This window comes from Ptiloglossa arizonensis, chromosome 4, assembly GCF_051014685.1.
Source record: "Ptiloglossa arizonensis isolate GNS036 chromosome 4, iyPtiAriz1_principal, whole genome shotgun sequence".
Classification (NCBI taxonomy): Eukaryota; Metazoa; Arthropoda; class Insecta; order Hymenoptera; family Colletidae; genus Ptiloglossa; species Ptiloglossa arizonensis.
Genome location: NC_135051.1, coordinates 19,309,078 through 19,323,483, shown reverse-complemented (window position 1 = coordinate 19,323,483; position 14,406 = coordinate 19,309,078). Strand labels below are relative to the sequence as shown.

General features: G+C 41.9%; 1 protein-coding gene across 3 annotated transcripts in view; it reads left to right on the top strand.

Moving 5' to 3' along the window:
• The window catches only part of Unc79 (UNC-79 domain-containing protein), a 62,319-nt gene that overhangs the window by 24,535 nt on the left and 23,378 nt on the right, over positions 1-14,406 (top strand). For 2 of the 3 annotated variants that reach the window (XM_076310238.1, XM_076310235.1), the window contains exons 1-2: positions 13,711-14,020; positions 14,265-14,384. In XM_076310238.1, coding sequence (XP_076166353.1) covers positions 13,999-14,020; positions 14,265-14,384 — 142 coding nt within the window. In that variant the 5' untranslated portion in view covers positions 13,711-13,998. Of the gene's footprint in view, positions 1-13,710; positions 14,021-14,264; positions 14,385-14,406 lie in introns of those variants that run through there. The other variant, XM_076310234.1, reaches the window with a different exon arrangement.

Genomic DNA, 14,406 nt, shown 5'->3' with positions numbered 1-14,406 from the left:
ATTGGCGTATTAGCATCGATAAAGGAACATCCGTCTAGAAAGAGACCGTACCTAACCTTTCGTGAAATGCGTACAGAAAAACCTACAAACAAACGAATAGAAACAACGCTAACTCTAACGATTAAAGAAACAATCGGTAAAACACCCTGCTTGCGTTGCGAAGAATAAAAGGTAATTTATCAACTACAAAACATTACTCGTGTGCTACACCGCGTATTGATTTCTCTCAGAACGAGAAATTCCTAACCTTCTTTCGAACACCAATTCGAACGTTACAATTGTTTAAAATTCACGCGTAGGTTCCAATTTGATCTTCGTTGGTCGATTCGTCGAACCCCTGAACTAGAAGATTTTTTTTTTGTTTCTCTCGTCCAAAGAGTGTACCTCAGGGCCGAACGAGGTTAGCCAGACTGGACGCGTGGCGAAAAGTAATCGGAAAGAAATGGTGCTTGTAATAAAACTCGTTATCAGGAGTGAAATCGCGTCGAGTCACGAAGATAATCACGGAAGACCTTTCGGTGGCTTCCTGTTGGCCACGGTGAGGGACGGTGTCGTCGAAACGAGAGAAAGAGACGGCCGGGGACCAGCGCCGCGCGGCGACCAGGGAGCAACGCAGAACGAACGTAGAAATACCGTGAGTTCTACGGAGGTATCCCCCACCATAACCGTCGTCGCGCGTAGTATGCCGCGTATTTAAATAGAATTCAAGCCTCAAGGAGAAAACGCAAGGCTGCGGCAAGGACTCGGACTGTTTTATGCCTCGCGCCGGATCACTGTCACTACCAGCCTACCAGAACGAGCTTTAAACGCGGCCGTCTAAACGCCCGTTTCAGCCGCGAAAGTAGCTCGTGCATAATTAATTCGGTACCCTCCCCCACCCTTCCACCCATAGGATCGAAATCCACGCGATGTTTTCACAGTTCTCGCGTCTTGCCGCTCATTTCGTCCGCACGGATCTATAATACTGGACCAAGTGTTTTCAGTTCAATGGGACTCTGTTCATTCGTGTACCATTCGTACGAACGGAACGAGAATTGGGTACCAGAAATGGAAACGCGCTTTTAGGCGTATATGGCCAACTGATCCTCGAGACGAACGAGGTTACCTCGATTTAGAAGTCCTCGTACGGACGATATTAATTCCGAGATCCCCGGCACATGGTGCGCGGAAGAGCTCTTTCAACGAGTTGTTTCTTTTTTCTTTTCTTTTCTTTTCTTTTTTTTTCTTGTTCCTCTTTCGTTTCGAGAATGAATATTTATAAACCGAGCGCACGATTCTTTCTTCGAACGTCGGGCGATATCGAACGCGCGGAAGAGGCAAGATGGCGACGCGGGTGGAGCGATGGCCGCTGGCTGGAGAAGATGAGCGACCTGTGAACGCGAAATTGCGTACGCGGCGGAACACGGTTACTCGAAAGTTTCTCTCGGCCTATTTCACCGAGATACGAGAATTAGCGCGATTACTTCGATGTTTGATTTCGAAATTCTTACTTCGAAACTCGCGGGTGTACTTTGTCACGCGTGCAACGCGGACTTTATCTACGAAGTTGGTGTTACGATAACTGAACATACTTCGAAGTTACCAATATTCTTTCTTTCTAATCTATTAATCGTCCGATAAATAGAGTAACTTTGAAATATTTTTCGTATCGACGAGCCGAAGAATAAGTTCAAAATTAGTGATTTTCGAACAATCTCGAAACTACGTGTCAAATGCACCTAAATACGAGTTTAGAACAACACCGGTACAGAAGAGGTACAGAAGAGATACACTCGCTGCTTCGTGCAGTCTTTAGAGTTCGAGTGCAGAGAATTATTTTCTCAAATATCTGAAAATGTGGTTCTCGGTGTTCTTGTTCGTTATTGGTAACTTCGTCGCGTGTTTTTATTTCCTATCGTGGCGTGGTAAATTATCGCGACAGGTCGACCGATTTTCGCGAGAAAATTGGAGCACGAAAGACACGACCACTCGGATCTCCATCCGATTGCACGACGAACGTTTCCGTCGTTGTCGTGCTCGCGATTACCATCGGGATGCATATTTTTATCGCCGCGCTACGATATCGAACGACCGCGAGCATAATTCCAGACGAATCAATACGCGGTTCGCCGCGAGCACCGAAGACAAAACTGTTGCCTGCTATCGAGCGAGAACGCTCACGTAACCAGACGCTGTGAGCACACCTTAAGGCTACTTTACAACGGAACGGTGCCACTACCGCATTACTAGCTATCTACGCTGCCGCAGCCAGTTCAACCGGGCTATTACTTACCAATACTGTTATTAACGCGTCACTGACGCGAACTCCTTGCCTCGCGACCAACGATTTACCGTCTTGATGAACAACAACGGGAACCACGGCCCGTAGTGACAACCGGGAACGAAACAAAAACATTTACCTATCGCGTTCAAACGTGATTGTTTAACGCAACAATTGCGTCCCGACGTTTGTAACAATCTGTCTCCATTTCTGTGCATAACTACGTGGAAGGTAACATATTGGTTTACTTAAATACTTTGATAAAAATCTCAGATAACAAATGGTAAAAATAAGTTCCGTTTATCGCCTGGTAAATGTTTAATGTAACAATTGTGCTCGTACGTTTGCAACAATCTATTTTTGTTCCGACACGTGACTGTGCCGAAAGTAGGATAATCGTTTGGTCGAAGGCATTGATAAAAGTCACGAGCGAGTGGAGGGAATGTAGGTTTCGTTTGTTACGGGAAATATTGTGTAAACGATGTTGCAAAGTGAGATACTAAATCGTTTTGAATTTGGGATTTGTGGAAGTTGCAGTAACGGTGACCTTGAAATTACAAACATTGGAGAGCGAGTGATCCTGAAACTTTGAAAATTGGAGTCACGGTGACCTCGAGATTGTGAGAATTTAAGTCACCTGACTTCGAGATTGGGAGAATTGAGGTCACCTAACTTCGGGATTGGGAGAATTGAAGTCACCTGACTTCGAGACTGGGAGAATTGAAGTCACCTGACTTCGAGATTGGGAGTATTGAAGTCTCCTGACTTCGAGATTATGTGAATTGAAGTCACCTGACTTCGAGATTGGGAGAATTGAAGTCACCTGACTTCGAGATTGGGAGTATTGAAGTCTCCTGACTTCAAGATTATGTGAATTGAAGTCACTTGTCTTTGAGATTGTGAGTATCGAAGTCACCTGGCTTCGAGATTGTGAGAATTGAAGTCACCTGACTTCGAGATTGTGAATATTAAAGTCACCTGACTTTAAAATCGCGAAAATTGAGATCGAAATAATCTTGAAATCACGAGAATCGAAATCACCAAACACTTACAGTTTCACTAGTGACGAACACTCTTGTTCAAAGGACAGTCCTCGATACAATGAAACCGTATTGGTAGCTACTCGGAATCAGACCGCCGATGAACCATTTACGAAGACCCAGGTGACGGTACCATAAGACCAGTCCGAACATAAACCGAATGCACCCTCTTCAAAAGTACTTACGCGTTTCACGAGCGGCAGTTAAGCCTGAGCACAAAAATACAGTCGTCAGGGCTATATTGCAGTTACGAGCGACAGCCCTAATAAATCCATCTGTTTACAAGCATTAAGGGGACATGCCTTCTTATTACGACAAAACAGAGGGTGTGTCTTTACGAATTTTTTGTTACAATACCGTGTACCCGATCGACATGAATTTTTTATTACGAACAGAACGTATAATAAAGTCTGAAAGGAAATTCTTTACGAGCGCGTTAGACGCAGAGCAAACAAAATGGCGGTGATCTCATCCCTGGCGCCGTTGATTTCCGTTCCAATAACGTTCAGAAAACGTAACTCTAGAAACGTTTAGTATTTAGTACATTAAAAACACTCGTGCAAGAAATATATATTCCGACAATAGATACAAATGTTCCAATTACTCACATTTATTCACGTAAAAAATTGTCTACCGTGCATTAGAAGAAAATGGCGACGAGCTAGTTCCCAGTGTCGGGTGATTTCCACTTTCAATAGTTGTTGGAGAACATAATTTGAATATTAGTATCCAAGAGGTTAGAAAACGATTGAAGGAATATATATTCCGAATATCGATACAGATATTAAGTTACCCACATTAGTTCCTTTTAAAAATTTTCTACCGCGAATTGGATCAAAATGGCGGCGTTCCATGAACTTGAATAGAGGTTAGAAAACGATAAAAAGAATGTACGTTTTGAATATCGATACAGATGTTAAGTTACCCACATTAGTTCCTTTTAAAAATTTTCTACCGCAAATTGGATCAAAATGGCGGCGTTCTATGAACTTGAATAGATGTTAGAAATCGATTAAAAGAATATATACTCCAAATATCGATACAGACGTTAAGTTACCCACATTAGTTCCTTTTAAAAATTTTCTACCGCGAATTGGATCAAAATGGCGGCGCTCTATGAACTTGAATAGAGGTTAGAAATCGATAAAAAGAATGTACGTTTTGAATATCGATACAGATATTAAATTACCCACATTAGTTCCTTTTAAAAATTTTCTACCGCGCATTGAAACAAAATGGCGCTGTTCTATGAACTTGAATAGAGGTTAGAAATCGATTAAAAGAATATATACTCCAAATATCGATACAGACGTTAAGTTACCCACATTGGTTCGCGTTAAAAATGTTCTACCGCGCCTCTCCTCTCCCTCTTGGTTTGCAAGGCGCCCCCTACTTAGGAAAACACTGGGTTAAGGGGTCCCGCACCTAGGCCCACGACACGCGTTCGCGAACACAGCAGCGTGGAATCTATTCCCGTTGGCGTATCGAAAGGCGTCTGTCTCTTGGCGAACGAAACGCGCGCTAATTTCCATTCGCAAACGAACCCGACCGATGAATTATGCATCAATCGCCGCTTGATTGAGTAGCGCGGCACTCGTCGATACGCGGATTCCCTCGTTCGCGCTCGATTAGGCGAAAAGCTTACGCGGTTAGCGGTTCACGCCCCGAAAATTGGGGATTCGAGCCCGAGGGAGCGGATTTCTCGCACTTGGGTCCACGTTTCTTTCACGAAGACTCTGGAAAGCACGGTTCCCGAGGATTAGGAGTTCGCGGTCCTTGGACAGTGGTTCTCAACCGCGTGATTCTTCAGAAAGTTCTTTCGTGAACTGTACCTCGCTCGCTTCTCCTTTCAAACGTGTAACTTTTCGTATTGTATTTATTTTAATGCACTTCGAGGTTCTCACTATAATAAACGAAGTTCAATAGCTCGATTCGAGTCTCTCGTATTTTACACCATGTGTTTTCTTTTCGTACGAAAGGACATTATTATTATACAAACGGTCAGTTCAATTTTTTCGAGCTTCAATAGCTCGATTCGAGTCTCGTGTTTTATACCATGTATACTTTTCATTTCGTACGAAAGGACATTATTATTGCACAAACGGTCTGTTCAACTTTTGCGAGATAAAAGTGTTACAGAGTCTCGATAAGAACGAGGCTATTCGATATTTTTCAATTATTGTTCGCGACCTCGTGTAAACACCGCCTCGAGCCTTGTACCCAATAAGTAAATGATTCAGTTTCTCTCACCCTGTGTACGCATTCGCCTTCTGTCCGATGTAAAAGGTACCTTATTACTGTTATTACTATTGGACAAGCGTCTTTGCGATAAGATTGAGGCTATTTCGTACTTTGAAATTATTATTCCTGGCTCTCTGTGCGAACATTGTTCAGAGACTTGCGCTACCAGTCCAGTTTCGAATCGGAGCGACGAAGAAATTTTTCAGATCGTTACTGACCTAGAACGTTAGACATATTAACGACCAGGCAGTCACGAAAGGCCTTCGCACTGTTATCTCGATCCCCGATGCTCGCGACGATGATTCCTGACGTCCGTAACTCTTGATCGTCTTCGAAACTTCTAACCGTATAATAGCCCCGACGTCACGTCGCCGACAATAATTCTGACATCATCTTCGTTTATCTCTTAGTAGGCTGCATAATAATTAAATCGTTCTAGTTCCGCGGTGACAATACCGATTGCTATTGGACTGCGCGCGCCGATGCATACGGAATCCGTCCAAACGTGCGGAAAAATTTACTCGCACGTGATTTAATTAACTGCGCAGCGCGCGATCGTCGCGTACGATCAACACGCGTCCTACCGATTGGGGAACTCGGGGAAACTTTTTTCTTTTATTTTTTTTTTATAAGTACGTAAACTCGAGAGGAGGTTTCGCGACCTTGGGAACTTGGAAAATACACTACAGACTGTTTCGTTTAAACTTACTCGAGTAAGACACGTCACGATCGACGCGAAATTTTCGTCAAGCTCCTACGAGACAAAGATCATTTGAGGAACACTTTGTTCACCAGTGTCTTGTTCACTCGAAGAGACATCTACTGTAACATTATTTTATAACTGACGTTAATTTTGTCGTTTAGTTTCAGAAATTCGGGTCACTCTTTATCCAAAAAGTTTCTACCGCATTAAGATCATCTACCCTAACATTATTTTCTAACTAACGTCAATTTTGTCGTTTAGTTTCAGAAATTCGGGTCACTCTTTATCCAAAAAGTTTCTACCGCATTAAGATCATCTACCCTAACATTATTTTCTAACTAACGTTAATTTTGTCGTTTAGTTCCAGAAATTCGTATCAATCTTTACCCAAACAGTTTGAACCACATTAAGATCAATATTGTCTGTAATAAAATATCGATAAAAGGACAGATAAATGACGTTGAGGTTTCAATCGATACGACCTCGACGAGAATTTCAACTCGCGCTTGATATTTGCCCCATTGGGAGTAAGCTTATTTCGTCTCTGATTCTCGTGTCTCGATGAAGAATGGAAATATTTAGGCCATCTTGGAACACTCTGTACCACTGTATACGTAATCTTTCGTTCGTTGTTGCACGGTCTGTTTATCGAGTAGACAGTTGAACGAGGAGTTATTTGTAAACCGTGGAGTCGAAGTGGCCAGTTGAACGTTTCGTATACCGGAGTTTGCAAATAAACATGGTTATCTTGACCCCGTGACGGGCGAGTCCTCTCGCGGCGCAACCCCGCGTCATCGTTGCGAAAAGATCGCTTCGTGGGGGGTACACCGCAGCAATTAGGGTGGCATACGGACCGTATTACCAACATAATCAAATCAGATGGACCCTCGCAGCTCCGTCATGCCCGTTGACAAGGCTACAAAAGGGGGATGGCCACCCTCTCGAGCCCCCGAGGATCACCGTCCACCGCCTATTGGCCTTGTACGCTGGGTTGATTCATCTGTTTGCTTTTTATTATCTCACCGACCACCGGAAAGCACCGTGGCCATCCTTACGAGGGTGGCGTTAATCAATTTATGAGATCAGCCGCTGGAGACGACCAACGCGCGCGCATAAACGATCATTCGGTACCCCTACACCCCCTCTGGAACGATTTTCGATCAACCGGAAGAAATTATGCGGACAAAGTCTTTGCTTCCAGTTGGATGGACACGAAATTTTTTTTTTTTTTTTTTTCTAGACAATTTGGAAAATATTCGATAATTAGGTTATTTGTCCAACCTTTTTGAGGGTGAGAAATGAAAATAATAACCTTTCAAACGATTTTCGATCAACCAAAAGAAATTATTCGGACTAAGTCTTTGCTTCCAGTTGGATGGACACCATATATATATTTTTTTTTTTCTAAACAATTTGGGAAATATTCCATAATCAGATTATATTGTCCAACCTTTTCGAGGCTGAGTCGACCTAGGTAAATTTTATTTGAAATGAAAATAATAACCTTTCAAACGATTTTCGATCAACTAAAATTACTATTAGGAGAAATTATTCGGACAAAATCTTTGCTTTCAGTTGGATGGACACTACATTTTTTTTCTTTTTTTTTCTAGATAATTTGAGAAATATTCGATAATTAAATTATATTGTCCAACCTTTTTGAGGGTAAGTCGACCTAGGTAAATTTTATTTGAAATGAAAATAGTAACCGGAAGATTTAAAAATATCCTTGATATCTATTCAGTTGAAATATCAGTGTTATCGTTTATAGGAACTTTCAATGTGTAAGTTAATATTCTTCGTAGTTGGGAAGAATTTTGAAAAATGGATATGTTCCGTATTGTTTTGAAACGTTAGATGTACAATTGTTATTTTTAATTAAGTGTAGAAAATATTTATTTTTATATGTTACGGGAGTTTCAAAGGTCGGATATCGCACTGGTAATTAGTGAAACGAACTTGGAAAGGACAATTAACGCGATCAAGGACTCTCGCGGAGCGATAATTGTTTAACGAAAAAATGTGATCGAGGTATCGCGACCCGAGTTGCGCGAGTGGAATTTAACAATAAAGATATTGGGTACGAGAATACCATGTCGAAGTCCGAATCCCTCCAACGTCAAATCGTGTTGAAATCGAAACCCTAAATGACTTCTTATTTCCGATCGTGGGCGAGTTAGGGTAGAATCAAAGCATCTCGAGCAATTTCGTGATAGTGTTGACTTTCTCGTGGCGATGTTAACGAGGCCTAGTTGCTTCCTTGCGTCGTCTACTCCTTGTTATTTACAGTAGATCCCACGAAACCACCCCAAAGGGAGGGGAAAATAAACACGTCGAAGGGAAAACAAACAAACCGTTCAAATTCGAAATCAACTACCCCCACTTTTCGATTCTTGTGCCAAATTCAGATCCACGGTTACTTCCGGAAAAATAGAAAATTTATTTCCATTCATTCGGTAATTTCGTTTCTACAATTTTATTCCTCTTTCCAAATTGCTTTCCACATTTCCTGAAAATGTTCAATAATTTCCTTTCTACAAATTAATTTTTAACCTCCCTCTCTCTGCCCTCTTTGTATCTTTATTCGAAAGAATTAATAATTTCCTTTCTCCAAATTACTTTTTAATTTCCCTCTCCAAGCTCCATCTACCAAAAAACTGTCCTAACATCATTTCTACAAATTACTTTTTAATATCCCTCACCACTCTCCTTCTACCAAAAAAGTTTAGTAATATCATCCAGAAATCAATTTCTCCCTCTGTCTACCCTCCTTGTATCTTCATTCAAAAAAGAATTAATAATTTCCTTTCTCCAAATTACTTTTTAATTTCCCTCTCCAAGCTCCATCTACCAAAAAATTGTCCTAACATCATTTCTACAAATTACTTTTCAATATCCCTCACCACTCTCCTTCTACCAAAAACCTTTAGTAATATCATCCAGAAATCAATTTCTCCCTCTGTCTACCCTCTTTGTATCTTTATTCAAAAAACAATTGATAATTTCCTTTCTATAAATTACTTTTTAATTTCCCTCTCCAAGCTCCATCTACCAAAAAACTGTCCTAACATCATTTCTACAAATTACTTTTCAATATCCCTCACCACTCTCCTTCTACCAAAAAAGATTTAGTAATATCATCCATAAATCAATTCCTCCTCCACTCTACTCCCTCTACTAAAAAAAAAGTTTAACAATTAAATTTCTACAAATTACTTTACAATTCCCCTCTCCACCTCCTACCACCACCAAAGAACCTACCACCAAAGAAGTTCACTAATTACCTTCCCATAATTTCTTTCCGCCACAGTAATTGAAAAATTACTTCGCGATCGAATGTTACCACTCACCGAATGGTCTGATCAGAGACGCATCGGTAAATCACCATACTCTCGTGCAAGTTACCTGCTCTAGACTTTTCAAGAAGCGGCAGCTTCGAACCCTTCGAGCGTTTACGTGTACCGTGTGGTCGTCCCGATCACTGGTTAAAACTCGTCCCGGCGAACTACGATCTACGTTTGTGATTCCGAAGGGTTGCTCTACTTCCCGTACCTTACGTGCGGGGGTCGAGGGGCGTGCGGACGAGGACGCGAGCGACGCGAGGTTCACGGCACGACTTTCAACGTGGCCTGCCCCGCGAGCACTGTTTTCTAAGACGCCCCGATCGCCCGAGGGTTGCGCGGCTTTTACCCCCGTCGTTGCGTCGTGACGTCGCAACCGAACGTGGCGTCCATGTGGTGTCCTAGGCAACCCCGCTTACCATGTATATAGTATATATACATCCATCGCCCCGTCTTCGTCCCTCACGGCCCTCTTTCATCCCTCGAGCCTCCCTCACTTTTCCTACCCTCTCGGCGTTCTACTATTATTTTCCTCTTAATTTCTCTCCGCTGTGTCTCTCTTCCGACCCCTTTGTCTCCGATTCTTCCGGCTCATCTTTCTTCCGTTTCGACGTCGCTACATATTCGTCGATACTTCGTTGGCTGTACCTTTTTACTACCATCGTCTTTGTCTATTTTTGTACCTCACAGTGTCACTTTCAGTCGCAGTAACGTACTCCCAGTAACTCCCATTTGGGAGTGAAGTCTTCGGGGGTGTAGAAATCGATCTATACCGGGAAGAATTTTTCTCTTAACGAATACAATTAACATTGTTTTTTTTTTTGTAATAATACAATATTCTGCGGAGTATTTTTTCTCTTTCTTTTCGTGTTTGTGGTACTACTATCGTCTTTGTCTATTTTTGTACCTCACAGTGTCACTTTCAGTCGCAGTAACGTACTCCCAGTAACTCCCATTTGGGAGTGAAGTCTTCGGGGGTGTAGAAATCGATCTAGTACACCGGGAAGAATTTTTCTCTTAACGGGAACACAATTCACATTGTTTTTTTTTTTTAATGATACAATACTCTGCGGAGTATTCTTTCTCTTTCTCTTCGTGTTTGGGGCACTACTATCGTCTTTGTCTATTTTTGTACCTCATCGTGTCACTTTCAGTCGCAGTAACTTATATTTGAGAGTAAAGTCTTCGGGGACGTGTGGAAAATCAATCTATACCGAGAAGAATTTTCCTCTTAACGAAAACACAATTAACATTGTTTTTTTTTTAATGATAGAATACTCTGCAGAGCATTCTTTCTCTTTCTTTTCGTGTTAGAAGTATTACTCCCTAGTGCAGCGGTACGTGTAACGAATTCGTGAATAATTTGTCCAATACGTAGATTCGTTAAAAGTAATAATGTCAAGTATTATTCTTTATTGTACCAACGACAAAATTCTTTACTCCAAAAGGACGCACAACGAACAAAAATTTAAACTCGTTGAAATTGTCGAGTGTAAAGTTTCCATAGACGTACGATACAATTGTTATTTCTCATTCGTATCGAGATTTCAAGTTTCTCTTCCACGTAGGTTTTTCCTTTTCAATATTCGAGTGCCATTTTCCTGCTCGTCCGGATCATCCTTATCCCCTCCATTTCCACACGTGACTCTCCCCTCTCTGTTCTCTTTTTCTCTCCCTCGTTCTTTTCCTTCTTTCTTTCTTTCTTTCTTTCTTTTTCTTTTTATTTTATTTTACTCTTCCCGTTCAATTTTCCCGACTCGGTTCTCCCGCACGCGATTTCGCGTGGGCACGCGTCTGCGTCACTGGTGCAATCGTTCACACAGAGCCGGTGCACGCGCGCGCAAGATAGAGAAATCGATCCGGTCACCTGCCTTCGAACGGAGACTCTTCACACCCCTCGCGATTCCAGCCCCTTTTATCAGGGAGAAGGAGAAGACGCAGCCCTGTACCGATCCCTTTGTTTCAACCCCGTTGGAACATTCCAGGAACCTTTATCGTGGCACTGCCCGCGAGCCCGAGAACCGTGAACACTCGTAACGTTAAAACAACTCGAAGAAATAATCGCTCGAATGATTAAGGAAAATAAAATTGAAAACATTTCCTTTACAACGATTCCTGAACAATTCTCTCGTTATCCTGGTTTTTGTATCGAACGAGGGATGCAATTAATGCAATATTTTTAATCGCGAATGGTACACGATTATCAACTATTCTCCCTTGCTCTCGGAGAATAAAACATTCAAATGTTAATTGATTTCAATTAATTTCTCTGCAAGAAATTTCCATTTCCCAAGGTATACTTAATATACTTAATTCAATCACTACGATCGAGAATGTGTACAGAATTATTATTTCATTTCAAACTGTTCGAATTTCTCTTAATCGTGTCACGATGTGTGTTTTTATATCGGTGAAATCAAAATTATTTCACTCGAGGTTTAAAAACCGAGGAACTTTCCGTTAAAATATTTCTCGCGTTCGCGAATACTTTTGGATTAATTCCAAGAAGACTGTTCCGATGGTCGATGATATCGCAAGGGTGTTTCACCCCGTTAACCCCTTTATTATGAAAACAAATAAATGCATATCTGATACATTTTAATGCCCTTGGAAATTCGTGTCGCTTCCAGTAAGGGAAATTTCTCTCACGGATACGATTCTGTTCAAGGTGTGTATAATTCGTTTAATTGTGTCGATACGTTGGTCTTATTTTTTTCCACCCGATTCGCGATGGAAACGCGAGGTTTATTTAAAGGGAGCTTTCCATTTCGTTCTGGATTATTTTAATGCGATGACTCGTCGCGATCGAAGCCACATCCGCGTTCGGTTAAGGTGCACGTATTCCAGAAAGTGACTTCACCGTTTGCAGGTGTGCATCGTATTTAGATAATATCGATTGTTCTTGCACGTCATAGGTCGACCTAGAATCGACCCCTCGTGACACACTTCTCCCGAGGTGGACAGTGCTTTAACACGAAAGCCCGGTCGAAATTTCTAACACTGTTTCCACTTTCGCTGGACGTACGCCAACCGTTGTATCGAACGATGCGACGATTCGAACGAAAAAAATTGCAAGCTTCGGTAATTGCGAAACGGTCGATTCTTGGAGTGCGAAAATGGCGGAGGAGCCTTAAAACTCTTAAGTTTCAAAAACGTGGAATAATAAATAGATAAATAAATGTCAAAAACGGTGGAAATAAATTCTCCGATCTCGAAAACGAAGAATGGATAAAAATTCTTCGGTTTTGGAAACGAAAGAAAATTGAATTCTCAGACCTCGATAATGAAGGGGAAGTAAATATTCTCGAACGTTAAAAATGTTAGTGAGAATTGAAATGTGTGTTATAACGAAGGTAAAATAAATTCTTCGATTTCGAGAACGGTGGAAAATTCAATCCTCGAACTTCCACGAGTGTTCAATTTTCCTGCAACGAGAATCGTCTCCGCGAGTTACCAGCGGCAAAAAATGAAAAGAATTCGCGAATCTTCGTCGAGCAAACGTGAAATTTCGCACGTTATCCAACGTACGTGTGGAACAAACCCACGCGCTGCAACGTTATCTTATCAATACCGCCGAAACACCGATCCGAAATCGTTCCACGGCTGATAAACCGGGTCTCGTTCGTTAATGCAACGCCGTCGTAAATTCGACGGCGCGTATTAATCTCTTAAAAACGTAATTGCGGTTTATTGGATCAGGGATAACGGATATTACCGTACAATTGTCGAACCTCGTGCGATCGAGCTTACGTAATTGGTAGGAAGCTTCTTGCGTAACGCGTGTCGAGATGATTTTCCATCGTAAACGGAAACTTTATCCGACTTAATCGCGATCAAAAGTACTCCGAATCCTTTCATAGTCTCGAACGAGGATTCGAGCGGGTATCGTGGAGAATTTTATCGAGAAAATTTACCATTAATTAACAATGATCGCGCGGAAAGTATCGTTTGGATCGTTCGTTCGAGTAAGGCGTGGAATTCGCGCGAAAGGGATTTTGAATCTTGGATTTTCCCGGGGTCGCAGTTTCGTTCTGAAAGGGGATGGAAAGATAAGAGGGCGCCGCCATACCAAACAGGTCGATACTGTGCGCGCGCGTTCATTCTATGCCGACAAGCCTTCTGGGATGGACCCGTGCTGATTCTCCAGCTTGACGAAACATGTCAAGAAGCAGTCTCGGGTTTCGTGTGGTCGATCACGGTGATCGCCCATCGCGCGAAAATCGACGTGGTTGAACAACATCGAGTTCGAAGGGTTGTTCGTGATGTTTAGTGATTCTCGTGGCACTCAATTGTATCGGTTACCATTCGTGCGAATCGTTTCAATGATCAAGATCGAGCAGTACTATGAGACAACGAGCGCGACACTTCGAGATTAATTTTATCATCGACACTGTATCGTAAACATTGCACAAAATGGGGACCAAGTTCGCTGCGTGTGAGTACAGTGTTCTTCTTCGGTTATTTAAAATTTTACGTTTCACGCGAATTGAAATGTTTCGAAACTTAATGTTATTGGTTCAACGATGAAAATAATGTTCGATTTTGTTCATATCCGAGTGTTGTTAATGTTCGTTCTTCGAAGGGGTACAATGTAGATTTAAGAGGATACGTTTCTATTTTATTTCAATTGCAAAGTGATTTACCGATAAGTACCTTTCACACGAGTGTTCTTCTTTCAGACTCTCTGAAGCTGACCAGTCTTCACGACTATTATCAACGACTTCTTCACGGGAGTCAACCCGTGCCTTCTGGCTCCGACATGGCGAACACAGTGAAATTCTTTTCTCAAACATTGCTGTGTAAGAACGTCCACTTTCCAAT